At 46.2% G+C, this 18,572-nt stretch overlaps 1 protein-coding gene across 1 annotated transcript in view; it reads left to right on the forward strand.

Moving 5' to 3' along the window:
* MYO1D (myosin ID) overlaps window positions 1-18,572 on the forward strand; it is a 422,174-nt gene that overhangs the window by 180,881 nt on the left and 222,721 nt on the right. Inside the window, exon 11 of the mRNA XM_069237971.1 lies at window positions 13,372-13,542. Coding sequence (XP_069094072.1) covers window positions 13,372-13,542 — 171 coding nt within the window. The remainder of the gene's footprint in view (window positions 1-13,371; window positions 13,543-18,572) is intronic.

Raw genomic sequence — 18,572 nt, forward strand, 5'->3', positions numbered from 1 at the left:
CTGCAAGAGTCGCGGTTGAAGATAATGGGTGCTGCCCGGGCCCAGGAAGGACCAGGAGGTCTCCATTTGAAGGAGGAGACAGAGGGGGCAGTTAGCAACAGAGAGATTCCACGCAGAGGCAGGCAGCACCTGCAGAAGCACTTGAACAGGCGTTCAAGACATCTGAACACGGCGGTAGTCTCAACACAACAAAAGAGGGTCCCACGAAGCCAGTGGTCAACTCAGCGAGTTGAGCAATGCAGGATGGAGTGCTGGGGACCTGGGCTGTGCACGAAGGAATCCTTGCAAGATTGCACAGAAGCCCTAGCAGCTGCAGATCGCGCATTACACAGGATTACTGTCTGGCATGGGGAGGCAAGGACTTACCTCCACCAAATTTGGACAGAAGGACCACTGGACTGTCGGGCTCACTTGGATCCAGCTCCTGTGTTCCAGGGACCACGCTTGTCAAGATGAGGGGACCCAGAGGACTGGTGATGCAGATGTTTGGTGCCTGCGTTAGCAGGGGGAAGATTCCGTCGACCCACGGGAGATTTCTTCTGGCTTCCAGTGCAGGGTGAAGGCAGACAGCCCTCAGAGCATGCACCACCAGGAAACAGTCGAGAAAGCAGGCAGGATTAGGTGCTACAATGTTGCTGGTAGTCTTCTTGCTACTTTGTTGCGGTTTTGCAGGCGTCCGGGAGCAGTCAGCGGTTGATCCTTGGCAGAAGTCGAAGAGGGAGATGAGAGGAACTCTGGTGAGCTCTTGCATTCGTTATCTGAAGAGAAACCCACAGGAGAGACCCTAAATAGCCCTCAGAGGAGGATTGGCTACCTAACCAGGTAAGAGCCTATCAGGAGGGGTCTCTGATGTCACCTGCTGGCACTGGCCACTCAGAGGTCTCCATTGTGCCCTCACACCTCTGCATTCAAGATGGCAGAGGTCTGGGACACACTGGAGGAGCTCTGAGCACCACCCCTGGGGTGGTGATGGACAGGGGAGTGGTCACTCCCCTTTCCTTTGTCCAGTTTCACACCAGAGCAAGGGCTGGGGGAATCCCTGAACCGGTGTAGACTGTTTTATGCAAGGGGGGCACCATCTGTGTCCTTCAAAGCATTCCCAGAGGCCAGGAGAGGCTCCTCCTCTCAGGCCCTTAACACCTATTTCCAAAGGGAGAGGGTGTAACACCTTCTCTCAGAGGAAATCCTTTGTTCTGCCTTCCTGGGACTGGGCTGCCCAGACCCCAGGAGGGCAGAAACCTCTCTGAGGGTTGGCAGCAGCAGTAGCTGCAGAGAAAACCCCGGAGAGCTAGTTGGCAGTATCCGGGGTCCATGCTGGAGCCCCGGGGATGCATGGGATTGGCACCCCAATACAAGATTTGGCATGGGGGGACAATTCCATGGTCTTAGACATGTTACATGGCCATATTCGGAGTTACCATTGTGAAGCTACATATAAGTATTGACCTATATGCAGTCCACGCGTGTAATGGTGTCCCCGCACTCACAAAGTCCGGGGAAATTGCCCTGAACAATGTAGGGGCACCTTGGCTGCTAGTGCCAGGGTACCCTCACACTTAGTAACTTTGCACCTAACCTTCACCAAGTGAGGGTTAGACATGTAGGTGACTTATAAGTTACTTAAGTGCAGTGTAAAATGGTTGTGAAATAACGTGGACGTTATTTCACTCAGGCTGCAGTGGCAGTCCTGTGTAAGAATTGTCTGAGCTCCCTATGGGTGGCAAAAGAAATGCTGCAGCCCATAGGGATCTCCTGGAACCCTAATACCCTGGGTACCTAGGTACCATATACTAGGGAATTATAAGGGTGTTCCAGTGTGCCAGTCAGAATTGGTAAAAATGGTCACTAGCCTGCAGTGACAATTTAAAATACAGAGCGAGCATTGGCACTGAGGTTCTGGTTAGCAGAGCCTCAGTGACACAGTTAGGTACCACACAGGGAACACATATAGGCTACAAACTATGAGCACTGGGGTCCTGGCTAGCAGGATCCCAGTGAGACAGTGAAAACGCCCTGACATATACTCACAAACAGGCCAAAAGTGTGGGTGACAAGGCTAGAAACAGGCTACCTTCCTACAAAGTCCCAATCCACCACAGGAGTACACTTCTAATGCCCCCCAGGACCTCAGAGGAGACATTTAGAGATTCACTGGGTGTCAGGTTGAGTCCAGTCCATGTCAGACTGCCACTGATCAGCTGGGCAGTTGCAGGAAACTGCTGTCGGAGCATATTGTACTCCTGTTGCTTGTACAGTAGGTCAGCCTCATGACCCTTGGATTCCACTTTTGTTGTCCTGGGTATGAGAGAAAGAGCCGGTCCAGTTATCTGCTTATCTTCCTTGGGTCCATTAGTAGTCTGAAGTGGCTACCTGAACATGCCACATTTATGCCTGGCATAAGCTAGTGGGTGGGAATGCCCCCTGAGGATGCCCTAAGCAATGGGGTAAAGGCTCCTGGGGCTAACCCTACCCACTTTGGGCATTTACAAGATGGCCAAAGTCTTTGGCTACCCTAAACTTCCCACATCTAATACTAAAATCCAGTGCCAGATAGCTTCCACACCCACAACAACTTCAGAGACAGAGGTCTGGTTGAAGAAAGTTGAGTTTTCAGAAACCAGACTGGATACATGCAAATTGCTTTGGCATCCTGTTTCCTTCTTTTGAAGTGTGCCCCAAATGTTATATATAAACCTAGCAAGCTTGTCAAAAAGGCTTTGACACTGTAATGTCAAAAAGAGACCTGCTGTGATTGGGGTCTTTCTGGCTAGAGGGGCAAAAGAAGGGCCCTACACAAACGTCATCTAACATTTGCCTGTGATAGGGGAAGCCCCTTTGAAGTGTACCCCAAATGTCATAAAAAGCACCAGCAGACCCGTCAAGCAGGATGTGACATTCAACCAGGCCTTGACACTTTTGTGTCAAAAAGGATCCGCACAGTCCCATCCTGCATGTTCTCTCAGGTTCAGAATTGCCATCTCTTCCCATTCTGGTCAGCCTATCGTTAGCTTCTGGGAGCAAGGTCACACCTCATTCATGCCTGCTCTGTTAGTGAATCTAGCTGTGACCCTGCCAGCCTTAGACATGAAGACCTGGATTTGCAGGCAGGGCCAGTATCCTTTTCTATCCCCTTCTCTTCAGAGAGACAGTCTGTATGTGGCATACTGGACTAAACATAGCCATTCACCACTGGGACATTAATAAAGAGATACTCAAGGAAATCTGCAGTATTTAGCAGATTTCCAGGATATCTTTTTCTGCCTCTGGGCCATTTTCAATTCCAGGATGTCGTGTTCTGCTTTATAGGTCCCTGGGTGAACTTTATTTTCCAACAACCTCACTGAAATCCCACAAACTGTGTCCACTCCCCATAGTGCAAACGGCAAAAGATTTTGTCCCAGATACAGAGTGTCACTGGTGTTGAAGGGTGCTCTATACAAGAGCTGCTCTCCATTTGAACTTGGGAACTACCCAGCTTTCTGTGGTTCTTTTTTGCATAATTGATGCAGCACTCTAGACCTGAAAAGGTATTGCTTTGACTTATACTGGGTGCTCCTTTCTGTCTGGATAAAGCTAAACCTCTCTGAAGAGCTATAATGATAGTGAAACACTTGTCAGGGGTTGCTTTTATTCGTTCCAGATTGGCTTGGGTGCTATTTTACCTATCCAAAGCTGAAATATTGTGCCTGTTGTGGTAAAAGGCTTTTGTCATTTATAGCTCGGCATGGATGCCACTGTGCTAATCCTATGCTTAAAGACTTTGTCTTAGAAATGGCAAAAGACTCTGTCCCTTTCTTGTTCACCGTGAATGGCACTCTGCTAGTCATATGCTTGAAAACTTTGCTAGAAAAACAGACATTTAAGGTGAGCAGATTTGGAGTGTCCTTGGTGTTGTAGTGTGCTGTATACAAGAGCTGCTCTCCACCTAAACCTGGGAACCACCCGGAGTTCTCTTCTTAAGTTTTGCATGATTTCTGATACTGTTTACTTTCCAATTAAATTTCCGTCAGAGATGCTTTTCTGTCTGGAGGGGTTTCAAATGGCACAATCAAATCTTCTTATACAATGACTTTAGACTTGGAGGCTGAAATGATGGTCTGTGTATAGCAGTCTTTTCCAGCTGACTTATAGATGTGATGTTGGCCACCAGGCTGTCTTCCACCAGGGCATTTGTTGTTTAGACAGATAAAGATCTGTCTCCTTTTCTTGCTTGATTCTAAGAATTCTAGAGTGTTTTGCTTCTCTTGATTGATAATGGCTTAAATATTAATACAGTAAAGGGATATTTGGTTGCTATTTCGGCTTTTGTTCATTCACTCTATAAATGGATTTTTGAATGCATAACTAATTCTCCTAACTTCTTCAGGCGTTTACCGTAGGACGTGAACTTAGTTCTAACAGTATTGATGAGGTGCCCTTTTGAAGTGAAGATTCTTACCCTTAAGATTGTACTTTGAAGGCTGTTACCTGTATTACCTCTCAGAAAAAGAGCAGGATCTGCAAACCTTTTGTGAAGAATCCCATTCTTTACTTTTGGACCGATTGATGGGCGTAGAGAATAAGACTTTTCATTGTATTAAGAAGAGCCATGGGCAGTCTTATTGTTTTCTGTATATATGTATGTGACGTTTGTAGCAGAAACTAGCTATGAAGCCACTGACCACTGTACGTGATGTGGGCTTTGCTGTCATCTTGCTAAGATTGAACTCCAAAAGAGCCTCAAACCTCAATCCCTTAATGGGAACATCTTCTGTTGCACAACTGAGGAAGTGGCATAGTCTTGATATTTGTTGTGCAGCAGATTCGTCATTGGATCACACCTTCTTGAGGTACTATTAACTAGGCTTGGACGCCAGAGAACAACATGGTTTTGGCAGGTTCTTGTGTCATTTCTTGGTACTCGATCTGTGTAGTGTCTGATTTTATGATATACAGTTTGTATTCTTTTTGCAGGTGAGGAACTTGTGGGAAGAAATGTCCATTTGAAGAAATATTGTACAGACCAAACATTGTCCTGTCTGATTAGTTGTACAACTTATACTTGTTTTAATGTTTAATGTACAACTGTTTGATCATCCTTTTCCTTGATGCACTGCACAGGCACTTCTTTCACTTATCATCAGTGGTCCACCTCAGTGGTTGGTTAATGGAATTGACATCTTTATTATTAACCAACCACATTATATTCTCAGTAATCGAGTTGTCTAGACCACAATTTGTTTGTATTTTTTCCTCTACTTATGTGGGGATTTAACCATGTTAATGATTTAAACATGTCAGACAGAACCATTTTTTTGTCTGTACAGTAAAGATACCCAGGTTCTAAGGGACCACAGGCTCACCCTATAGTCATTTACCATTCATTGGAAGAAATAGTCACCTATTTTAGTAGCTTTTTTTCTGCTGTATACTCTGTGTCTGCAGATTATTCATTACCCTCTTACCTTCCATCTTTCTTGGATTCAGCTGTTTGAGCTAATGCACTTTTGCTATTATTTCCTCCATTCAGCTCCATTTTGTCTTCCGTGCCCATGCTCTGAAGACATTGGCGGGGCTGACGTCACTGATGTGGGTGGCTCTGTTTTTTGCAGCTGCAGCATTACTTTCTGTCTTTAGGCCCAAGCAGATCCATTCCAGAGGTGATTCTAATGCTGCTCGGTGCCACGCTGCATACCTTCAAACGGTTATGGATAGTGACTGATGCCTGGGGATATTTGTACAGATCTGTAATTTCTAGAAGTCAGGCAGGAAATAGATTCTTACTATAAGTAATGAATTCACCCAGGAGAAAGGTGGTAGTGGAGCAGGCATTATACTCGTCTAACTTTGCTCCCAAAAATATTGGTGCTGCTGTCTAGAGCAGAGGTTCTTAACCTGTGGTCCAGGGATCCTTGTGGGCCTACAAAGCCTTGTTAGGGGGTGGGGAGCATGGCTGCTTAGGAAATCAAATAATATAAGCAGATTAATAAAGTGCCTATGAATAAAGAACCAACATTTTAAATTGAAAATAGTAAAATGTTCTATAGAAATGAAGGAATTTGAAATTGGAGGCTAGAAATTTTGTTGGTATCCTCAGATTGATTCACTGGAGCAGTGCAAGTGCATCACACAATATAATATGAACAAAGGGTGATTTTTAGAAAAGCTCCAACCTTCCAACTTTCCATTTAAAATAAAAAATAAAAATGTTGTTGTGTTTGTGAATTAAATAACGTTTTTCATCGTATGTGTATTTGTTTGATGGAGACTTCTTACTATATTTTTGTGCATTGTTTTGTGGTTCACATCATCTCAGTTGCTTATACAGGGGTCTCCGGATGCCAATGATGACACAGTGGTGGTCCCCGGATTTCAATAATGGTTCAGCGAGGGTCCCCAGATTCAAGTAATTAGTAAGAGGGGGGGCCGGAAGTCAACAAACATTTGCAATGCAATAGGTCTCGCTTTTGTGAGAGTTAGAGCTATTGGAATTGTAAATGATAACATCTTTTACCTATGTAGTGGATGTATGTGGTGTGCAGTGGAATAATGTGTGTTGCACTGGAATTGTTAGTTGTTTATTTGTGTGGTTTGTAATTGTGTGTTGTGTAGTGTATTTGTGTCATAGAATTCTGTGGCATAGTGAATAGATCGTGGTGAGTGCTGTAGAGAATAGATACAATGGAAGAATTAGAGGTATAGGTAGTTGGTGCAGGTAGTTATTGACATTGGGAGAGAAGAGCAGAAATAGCGTGTGAGAAGAGAGAAAGAAGAGGAGAGCAGGCCACAGATGCTTAAAGAGGGAGCTTTTGTGTTTGTAGAAGAGACCCTTAGAAGAGTAGGAAAGTGTGTGTTTGAGGGATGGAAACATTGAAAAGGGACGGAAAAGAAACCGTGCGTGAATGTCTGAAGTTAACCATATTAGTAAGGTGGGGACAGTGCATGAGAGAGCGAGTTAGATGGGTGAGAGAGAGTATAACAGACAGACAGAGGAAGAAGTGGAAGGGGCTTATGGAGAGAGTGGGGAGCGGGAGAAGAGGATCAGTGCACAGCGTTAGGAGGTATAGGAAGGTAGTATGTGTTAGGAGGTAGTATATAGGAGATAGATAATAGCACGAACGGATGAGAGGAGTAGTGGTATTGTGAGATGAGTGGGGTAGTGGCATGGTGAGAGAGAGATAAGAGGGGCAAGTTGGTGTGTGGGGAGGAGATGACAGTGTTGGTAGAAGGGAAAGTTAGAAATGTGTTGTATTTGTGTTGTTTGTTGTGGAAATTTGTGGTGCGGAACTGTGGGTAGTAAATAAATTGTATTTAGTGTATTGGAATTATATACTGTGAGAATGTGTGTTACATAGTTAAGTATGTGTAAATATGTGTGTAGTGGCATGCTGTGGAGTTTATTTATGTGGTATGCTGGTAATTTTTGTAGTATGATGTAGAAATATATTGTGTGCATTCATAGTAAGTATGTGGTATGCATGTAACAAGCCTTGCGAGGATACAACCTGAATAGCCAGTTTCATGCAAAGGGTGGAATTATAACCAGGGCCACTGGAATTATGCGGATCAAGAGGGCCAAATTATGTGACAGAGCTGAATAAATTATGCATTAAGAAAGGGCAGATTATGCAGCATAATGTGGCACATTTTGATATAGTATTACCACATCATTTAGTCATTTTAAAACTTGGCAACACTGTCTGGGCCATTAGTACCAATTTAATGCTCAAATATAACAATATGCAACAGAAAGGTAACCTGTCCAGCTTTGTGAAGGGTCTTCCACCATGCAACAGTACGTTTTTATTAACTTTTGAACCTTTTGAGCTAGAAACATCTGCAGATTATGCATCACATGATGGATTATGTGGCAAAAGCGGCAAATCTCTAATTATGCGAAAATCACTGCAGCTGCACAATTGCAAAATTCCAGCGGCCCTGATTATAACCCCAGGGGCAGTCTGCTTCAGAATAATGCACAGCAGCTATCTCCGGATTATGCAAACATGTGTAACTTTACATTTTGAGGCCAGTGACATGCCGCTGTCTGGGAAGGAAGCTCATGTACTTGCGACACAATGCTGCTTAATCCCAGGCATCCCAACCACTTGGCCAAACTCTTGAATGTATTAATTTCTGTTGTATGCCTCCAGAGCCTTTTTTCAACACATGCAGTGGGTTTCAAAAAGAGCATATAAATGGAAAGGGTGAGCAAGCAATCTTGTCTGTGACAAATCACAGATCACTAAGGGCTCTGAACAAACACTTTGATGTTAGCAAGAAAACACACATTGGACACGCTATGTTTTCGTTCATGCCAGGCTGCCAGAGTATAAAATGCACGTTGTTCGTAGGCCCCATGCTCATCAAGGTACCCGTTAAGGTCCAGTAATTTAATAAGAGTGGGTGGCAGTTTGTCAGCCCTTAATCAGGAGAGTCATGTGCAGTCTCTAACATGCAGACTACTCTCGAAACAAAAGCTTATGCTGCTAGACAAAAAACAAAATAGATAAAAAAATGCAACACAAACAGCAACATTGTCTTCAAAAGTTACAATCGATTTTGCCTGCCTGTGGCCCGGTCTTTAAATGCATCCCACACATAGGGGGTCATTATGACCCTGGCGGAAGGCGAAGAAGCAGCGGTAAGACCGCCAACAGGCTGGCGGTCTTTTTTTTTTGTATTATGACCATGGCGGTTACCGCCATGGTCATCCGCCGGTTCTCCGTTCCGCCCGCCAGGGCGGAGACGACTGCTGGGCTGGAGACCTGGGTCTCTGCCCGGCGGCTGTCACTATACCGCCGGCGGTATTTTGACCCGGCTTACCGCCGTGGATTTCCTGCGGTTGGAACTGCCATGAATTCCATGGCGGTAAGCACTATCAGTGCCAGGGTATTCCTTCCCTGGCACTGATAGGGGTCTCCCCTACCCAGACTCCCTCCCCTACACCTCCCACCAGCCCTGCCACCCCCCAAAGGTGGCAGAGCCCCCCTCCCCACCCCGACCCCCAACATCATAGAACTCACACACACACGACACGCACACAGGCACCACCAACACACACACGCACACACACCGACATACATGCCTACATCCACACACACAGTCAGACACGCACACCCACATACAAACATACATGCACACATCCATACAGACATACCCACAGACATACACGCACTCATTCCCAAAACACACATCACCCCCGCAAGCATACACGCACTCACACACCCCCTCTACATACACAGACACACACCCCCATGCACCCACACAACACCCCCCACCCCCTCCCCTAACGGACGATTGACTTACCTGTTCCGTCGATCCTCCGGGAGGGAACGGGAGACATGGGGGCTGCTCCGCCGACACCACACCGCCAACAGAAAACCGCCACGCCGAATCACAGGACGTGATTCGGTGGGCGGTGTTCTGTTGCCGTGGCGGTGAAGGTGGAGCAACCTCCACTTCCCCACCGCCCGCCAGTATGGCTGTTGGCGGATCTCCGTCGGAAAAAGGACGGAGAGCAGCCAACAGTCATAATACGCCGAGCGGCAAACCGCCACTACTTGCAGTCTTCTGCACGGCGGTCCCTCGGCGGTCTTGGAAAAAGACCGCCGAGGTTGTAATGACCACCATAATCCTGTTTGCATTTCCGGGTCCAAGCAAATCAGATATTGTAAAATAAACAGCAAGGACCTCGTTCTGTGGTAATCTCCAGCGTTAAATGCACCGTGCTCTGCTACTTTTTAAAAATCTAACATAAAAGAAATGTTGGAAAATGGGTTATTGGTAAGGGCAGGTAGGTACCTACACTTAGCAATAGGCCACTAACCTCCACTTAGGTCCAGTTAGGTCTCAGTAAATTAAACCCAGCTCAACCCTTGGTAGCTTGGCATCAAGCGACAAGGCTTAACTTAGGAGACAGAGTGTAACGCATTCAAATATCACAAAACAGTAATTAAATAAAACACAGGAAACAGTTTAAAAATCCAAAATCAATTTATAAAAATAGATTATATTTTTATCTTTAAAATGACACAAAAACGAATAAAATCGGATAAGGGGAACCGGAGATATGAATTTGTAAAGAATTATTGCTTTCTAGCACATAGAAACAAAAAGCGCCAATCTGGTCATCTGGTTGCACCTCGACCGGGGCAAAGTCAAAGTTTAAGTCCGACCGTGATGGAGCCCGGCTCGGTTACAGACCACAGGAGGCCTCGGTCAAATGTTTACCTTAGGACTTAGTCGTTTTTCTGAAGATTTTCTTCAGCGGGACGAACCTGCCAGCCCAATCCGACCTCCTGGAACTCTTCCTCAGATACGCGTCGCGGGAGCCCTCGGTGGAGATTTTTACCTTCGGACGTAGTCATTTTTTTTAGGTGAAAATCCTTCGACCGGGGCAAATCTGGATCTTGATCCGACGTCCTTGGAGCCGTCCTCGGATACGCTGGCTGGGAGGTCCCTGTCAACTTCCTACGTTCAAACTTAGTCTCTTTTTTGGAGATTTTCTTCACCGGGATGAACCTGCAAGTCAGGCCAGGTCGTGGTTGAGGCAAGCCGGCTAGAGTTGCCGCGGCGGGTCGGTCCCCATATGGAGCTTTTTTTTTCAAAAGTTCTCCAAACTTCTGGATCTTCTTCCAGATGTTCTTTTAGGGTTCTTTTGGGGTCCACAGCTCACCCCAAGGTTCCAGAAGCTCTGAGATGTTCCTTGGGGGTGTGGACTACAACTCCCAGAATGCACCTGGTGCAAACTCCTTTTTGGCCACTGGACAGTGGTCCACTGGTTGGTTTCTTCAGGAGTTGGTGCAGGGGACTCTGGTTAGCAATTTTTCACCTGTAGCTAACAGGGAGTCCCTCTTTGAACCAGTTGAAGCAGGGCAAAGTCCTTCTTGTGGTGAAGCCCAAGTGTGCAGCTGGTGCAGTCCTTCAGAGTGCAGGGTCCAGGTGCAGGCCAGGGGTCCAGCAGGGCAGTCCTTCTTCTCCTGTGGTTCTTCCTTGTTGGAATCTGATGGGGATCTGAGGTGTGGGTGCAGGTCTGCCAGTTTTATCCCTGCTTCTGTGTGAAAAACAGGGGGATCCTGGTTCTCCAATCAGGGGCAGGGTCCTTCCACCTGTGATGACCACTTCCTGGGAAGTGTGGCAAAAATCAATCCCAGGGAGAAACATTCCTCAAAAATCCATCATGGCTGAAAGTGATTTTTGGAAGTTACATCTGGCTGAGACCACCCACTGGTGTGGCTAAAAATCCTAAACACACCCCTCTCTTGCCCACTCCTAATCTAATCAAGGGGGCACCTAATTGTCTGGGTTGGCAGGATGTGGGGGTGTTGCTGGGTTGCTCCAAATGTCCTTCTCTGCCTTTGAAGACCAGTTTGGCAGCCCTCCCCCTTCCTGCCTCACCATCTGCTAAGGGGGGATCTCCTCCCACAGGCACATCTATTTGTGTGAAGTCAGGCCACTTCACACCTCATCAAGGCATCCTGGCCAGGCTGCCAGAGGCTGGCCAATCAGAGCACAGCAGCAAAAACACTGCAGGGCTGAAGTTGGCAACTTTTCAGGTAAAGTTTAGAACTCTTTACCTAAACAAGTTATATTAAATCCAACAACTGGAAGTTGTGGGATTTATTATAACAATTTGATACCAAGCTCTTGGTATCTGTTACTTAAGGGGACTTTTAAAATTAAAATAAAGTCTCCCCATTCTAGCCTATGGAGGCCATTCACTACAATGAGGGGAAAACAAATTTGGCTGTTTTACCTCACCAGGGCTTATCAAACTATTTTTATAAGGTCCCGGCTTATAGTTACATGGAACCCAGCCCTAGGGGCACATAGGGCACACCTTAGGGGTGACTTATATGTACAAATAAGGTAGTTTAAGACTTTGGAACTACTTTTAATTCCAGAGTCGAATTTGCATGTAACTTTAATTTAAAAGCAGCCAGCAAGGCAGGCCTGCCTTTAAAATGACGCTGGGCACCTCAGCAGTGCACCTATGGGTGCACTACCTATGCTGGGGCCCCTAAACCTCCATACCCTTCCATATACTAGGGAGTTATAGGTAGGTTGACTTAGCCAATTATAATTAGCCTAATTTGCATACTGATTTTACACAGAGCAGAGGCCCTGGGACTGGTTAGCAGTACCCAGGGCACCATCAGAGTCAGGAAAACTAGCAAAAAGTGGAAAATGGGGGCAAAAAGTTAGGGGGCCTCTGCAGTCAGCCCTGTTCTCTCACAAGAAAGATCCTAAAAGTCTTGTTTTGATGTTGATATGCATTCGTCCTTAGCTTTTCCTGTAGGAGAACAAACTGTTTACATGAAAAAGACAGGTGCATGTTTGAAGGTTACAGTTGTAGGCAGAAAAGCTGAAGCACACCATCAGACTGACCGTGGGGTGCCGTACCTTTGCAGTGGATCACGGCTGTGGCGGTGGACAGACAGCTGCCCTTGCGTCCTGTGCCCGGTGTATAGAGACAGCAACAAGTTGTACCTGGGAGTGACCCGCAGGGCTGCGGGTGTCCTCGAAAAACGTCTGACATGTGACTGATTGGCGACATGCTTCTTAAAGCACGGAGCCACCAGTTCTTTGCTTAGACAATTGACTAGTAGCCGGGACACGAAGAAAGACCGGGATTAGGCTGGGCTGACACAGCACTCCCTGTTTCTTTTGGTTTTCTTTTATGTGCAATGAAACAAAAAGTGGCATGAGACACGGTACCACGGCGAAACCTACAAGCATATTAATCCCTTTCACAGCAACAACTTCCACAAACTCATGCTATACTACTAACCAGTGGAGGGATTTTGTACTAGGTCGTTGCGCTCGGGGAGGGATAAACACTAAAGGAGGCATGCCAAAAACAAATAAAAAGCAAGATAGCGAGAGTGACAGTGGAACCCACCAATCACAAGCGTATGGACAAGGGTTAAGCCCCTGTACTGATTACACCATGTCTCACCTAGACAGCGCATGCTCTGCATAGGCTCGACCTAGAAAGGTTAAGAACAACTGGTCTAGCGTTAAGATTCTGAGGTGAGACATTCTCTTTTGTTTCAATAGCAGTCATCGTTTGGGAGAGTTGTTGTCAAGGGAACCTTTCGCTTTCTCTGTCAATCAGTGCTTGGAATAGAAGTGCAGACATGCCTTGTCCCAGAGGACCTGTTTGCTGCTGAGAAGTGCTTGTACTCTCACAGCTGAGAAGTGCTTGTACTCTCACATTAAAAGCATCCCTTCCAAACTAAAAAAGTGCGGGTCCGAGTACCTGATAGTACCTACCGTTTAAAGCACTGAACTCACTTCATGTCTAACACAATTGCCTACTTTTAGCCGTGCTATGTTCCCCAGTACAGCTCACTGGCTCACAATCCCTTTTAAATATTTTATTCCCAGATCGATTACTTCAACAATCAGATCATCGTGGACCTGGTGGAGCAGCAGCACAAGGGCATCATCGCCGTTCTGGACGACGCCTGCATGAACGTCGGCAAGGTCACCGACGGGATGTTCCTGGAGGCGCTGAACAGCAAACTGGGCAAACACGCGCACTTCTCTAGCAGAAAGGTAAAGCTAACACTGACACCGTTCTTATCCACAAGGTGGCAGCAGACCCACACTTTTTGAACACCACTCCAAGCTGCGGTTGTCATCTGGGCGGTATTTTATGTCACTGGCAATATATATATTTTTTTAAAAGGAATTTGGAGAAATCACTTTAAAAGTATTTTAGACTATCTGAGTTATTTCTAAATTATTATTAAAGAAAAAAAATATTCATTTTTTTTTTTAAAGCTCAGTATTTTATACTAATTTCTGTTCATCTACCAGTGGTTAGCAATTCCAAAATGTAAACAAATGACTATTCCGAGAAAAGTGGCAGCCCTGCGTGCAACCAGAAAGAAGAAGCTCCGTACATTACCTCTTACCTTTTTTTGCCACACAATCCTGTGGCTCTATAAAACAGGATTGTGATTTTATAATGAAGTCTTCAGCCGATGCACAAGTTGCTCTCAGTTTTTCTGAGCTTAGGTAAAACAAAATACGGACCAGTGCACAAGTTCTGAAAAAGAAGTGGGGGGCGGGGGGTGGAGCGCTAACCATGTTAGGCAGTATGCAAGTGAAATCATGGTGCATGACATCGCTTCGCATGATATGGCATCACAGGAAGTGCCATTTGAGCCCATGACCTCACAGGAAGTGACACAACAAGAAGTGACAGCAGATCTTGAGACCTCACACACCTGTTTAGCATGTCTATCATGAGCACATTTGAGTATATTATAATATTTAACAAATGAGATTTTGAATCGGGAATGTGCCAAAAAAGTGACGCAACCCTGATGTAAAATCAGGACCTCAACTTATACATTTATTTTTTAAAACCCTACCAGAAAGAAATAAGTAGCAAAAAGACTTGGCAGTAAATATGTTCCACATCCTAATTCATTACAAAGTCTGCATTTTAAAATATCTTTTGAGGCTAAGATACCTGCTGCAGAGATCTTTGTGTGCCTGGTAAATCATCTGTGATGTGAAGTGCCCTGATACCCTTCAGCTGGATGAGTAGCTCTATAAAAGAAATAAAAGAAAATAGTGGCATCTAAATTGTTATTTGTGTAAATACTGGGACAGATCAACACATCTGACATTCATACAGTGTGTTCTTATGTCTTATATACAGGGCTTAAACAAAGTCAAAAGTGTGCCTCTCCTAACTACCTGTAAAGTGATAAGTGGTGTGCCTTTATTTCCTCTCCAGTGCATTTAGGTGTGAGGCTGCCGATAGCTCCCAGCCAGGATACTTCAACAAAAGGAGCCCTGATGGCTACTGAACTTTGACTTTTGATATGGGCTCAGCTGGAATCTGATAAGCCTGCTCCCCACCTGCACGCTGCTGCTCATAACGAAAGCAGGCAGTGCCTAATGTGTCCCAGTGTCTACAAATTACACTGTGACAATTTTTACATATTTTTGTAGGGCCCAACCTTTTGGCAGGGTAGACGGCGTCCACCTGGTGAAAAAGGTGGGTAGGCTCTGTCTACCTGAGTCTACCCTCGACTCGTGCCCTGATATTGGCTAGCCTGAGACTCAGGTACTGGCTGTCGCTGACAGGAACAGATTGAATTTTGATTTGATTGAGCTTCCAACCTGTTGACTTTGAGGACAGTGGGAGGCTTGTCTGGGTATGTCACATTACCAGGATTGCCACACACCAGTACTGCAGCTGTCTGTGCTCATAGGTGCAGGGGGCTATGCAGTTTTTAAAAAGCGCATCATGACTGTACGGTGTCCTGGCGAGGGGAGGATTGTCAGGCTGCAGGGTAGAACCTAGACTATTCAAGCAGGCCTGCTTCGTGTACACAGTAGTTCCTGACATCGGGTAAGTACACATGGTGCCTAAAATGCCCAAGTTGCCAAAAAGGAAGGACAGTCCCTCCCACTGTGTTTGTATCAGGCTGTGAATAATTAAACAATTGTGACTCCGCATGCTTGTAAAGGGCTGTGAAAGAAGGAGACAGTCTGAATAATATGCAACAGGCAAAAAGTTTCTTATGACCCTTGATTGTATAAGGACATTAATACAGAAAGCAGAGGGTTGATTTTGTTGTTGATTTTGTGTTTGTATAGGGCTTGTAGTATCCTGCTGGACACATTGGGCCTCATTATGACCCTGGTGGCCGGTGGTAAGCTGGCAGTAACACCGCCAACAGGCTGGCAGTGTTCCGCCAGCTATTATGACCGTGGCGCAATAGCCACGGCCATACCGCCGGCCCCTCCACTATACTGCCAGGCTTGGGATGCCCACTTGGCATGGGCAGTGCAGGGGCCCCCAGGCAGAGCCCCGTCGCGCAATGCGCGACGAGTGCTACTGCACCCGCTGCACATCAGCATTGCCGCAGGCTCTATTGCAAGCCGGCAGCGAAAGTCATAATAGGGAGCCAGAAATACTGCCGGAACTGGTGGCATTCTGGCTCCCACAGCCTCGGCGGTCTTTTCAAAAGACTGCCGAGGTTGTAATGAAGGCTATAATGAGGCAGAGCCTCTCTCGGGGCTGTACATACACCACCCCACACCGACCTATCACAGGCGTCGCCAGCCAGTGACCCTCTCAATAAAAGAGGCTGGTACATATGCCCGGGCCATTTACACTCTCCACTTCCATATGTCTATATCAACATTTCTTTATGATGTGGGCCTCTCACAAACCACATTGGTAACGAGGTGGACTGGGCCCAGCCTGCTGCCTCATACCGTCCATGAAGAAGTTCCTGTCACACCGTGAGGAATGAAGGTGAAGAACTCTTTCCTGGGGAGACTGGTTGCCTCCCGTACCCCGCTGCTGTAGCCGCCTACAGTGCATACTGGAGAACCACTGCGTCAAACAAGGAGACATGAGCCCAGGCCGGAATCTGCAGGCCGTGCTTTTAGGTGAGTCAGAGACGTGTGGTACCATGCTTTCAGGCCCGATGGCAGAAAGGCTGCCGGCCCGGCTGCACCAATGACCTGAAGCTGCACCGTGGTTGTGCTGGAAAGCTGTTATGGAAGTCTTCCCCTGGCCACCACCACTCACGGGTCCAGATCCAGAAGTGGCAGGGTGAAAAGATGTCCCAGATTTCCCCTGACAGTTCCGGTTTTCTAAGGATTGTCCCAGTGTTCCAATGCTATGGTTAAATTTACATATTTAAATACATGTCCCGGTTTTTGGGACAAAGGTTAGGTCATCTTTGACCCAGCATTGAAAGGTATACAGCCCTTTCACAGGTAGCTCTGAACTCTGGAATAATTTAATGAATGTATCTGTTTCTGCAGGCAGCACCACCGGAGAGACAGAGTGGGGAAGCGGGGGGCGAGCAGGGTGACTCCTCCTGGTGATACTGCGCATGGACATCAAGTCCTTTGTTAGATTGTTTTCTTTCCGCCGTTGGGTTTGGACCTATTTCCTCTCACTCCGGTATATCTCAGTTCGTTATTAGCTAAACTTTTCTCTAACTTTCTATAAACGTCGATATAGTTTCGATTGCGTTTTTCCACTCTTATAGGTGATCTGATTGTAGTCGTCTGGGTCATTTACACATCATTAGAGGCGGCCTTGCCCTTATTGGGCCTACTTTGACACGCTGCAGTCGAACAGTATTAGGCTGATGGAACAGACTCCGTTTCGGTTTTGCCTTCGGTGTCACGCCAAATTTTCTACATCGAGTAAACATTTGGTGTGCAATCTCTGCCTGTCTCCGGAACACAGAGAAGAAAACTGTGTCGCTTGCCGGTTGTTTCGATCCAAAAGACTCTTAGGGATCGAAGAGTGCGTCGAATGGAGATGGCGTCCAAGTCGTCAGACAAACCCGACATCTTCGGGGATGAACATGCGCAAGAAAAAGTAGCACACCCTGCGACCGTTTCCAATGCAGACTCCGATTCGGATCAAGATTCTGATGTCGTCAGCCATTCTATCCCACCGGCGCAGTACGTGAGTACACCAGCCCCGTCCCACCACCCATTAAAATTAAAAAGGCTTCTGCATTGGTCTTCAGTCCTCCACTGACTTTGAGCCATGGTTGGACCCGAAAAAATAGATTCAGATGACCAACCCTCGGGTTCGGCACCAAACAAAAGACCAAAGTGCATTTGGCACCCAGCAAACAACATGCAACATCTGTTTCGGTACAGACCCGAAAATCTGACTCTTCCATCTTGGAACCAAAAAAAAAGTAACAGTGCTTTTGGAGCCGACTGTTTCAGCTCGACTCAAGCATTCGGTATCCAAGCTTTCGGAGCTCAAACCTGTCGGTGGTAGATATGCTCCAGCTACTGAGGAGTCATCAGTGATACAGCCCTCTTATCATCTTAGGTTATGGACAATAAGCAGCAAAAATCCATATATACATAAGCACACAGGAAGGATCATAGCCCCTCCTCCTCCGTCATTCAAAAGAAAATTTACTTTTCAAGAAACTTTAGACGCTGGGCCTCCACCTACTAAAATCTTTAAACAACGGGAGAAACAAAAGGCACCACAGCCATCTTCACCACCACATTCTCCTTGCCTTTCTGTTTCCCACCACCTCCTACTCCACCACCTTCACCTACACAAGAATCCCCTATTTCACCACATAGAGATGATTTATCCGATCCTCAAGAGGATATAGATCCATGGGATATATATGACACAGATCCCATTCTTTCCAATGATCCCGATTTATATCCACAAAGGCCATCTCCCCCTGAAGATACCACTGCTTACAATCAGGTTATAGCCAGAGCAGCTGTGTATCATAATGTACAATTACATACCAATCCCATTTGGGATGATTTTTTATTTAACAACTTAACATCTACTCATAAAGAGTATCAGTGTCTCCCTATGCTTCCAGGCGTGCATATACATGCCGAAGATGTTTTTGAAGAATCAGTAAAATCAAAAGTCATTACACCTAGGGTTGATTAAAAAAAATATAAACCTGCACCCTCTGATCCAGTTTTTTGTTAGAGCACACCTACCACCTGACTCTATAGTGGTCAGTGCAGCAAGAAAGCGAGCCAATAATCAGTCTACAGGGGATGCTTCTTCTTCAGGCAAAGAGAGTCACAAATTT

This window comes from Pleurodeles waltl, chromosome 6, assembly GCF_031143425.1.
Source record: "Pleurodeles waltl isolate 20211129_DDA chromosome 6, aPleWal1.hap1.20221129, whole genome shotgun sequence".
NCBI lineage: Eukaryota > Metazoa > Chordata > Amphibia > Caudata > Salamandridae > Pleurodeles > Pleurodeles waltl.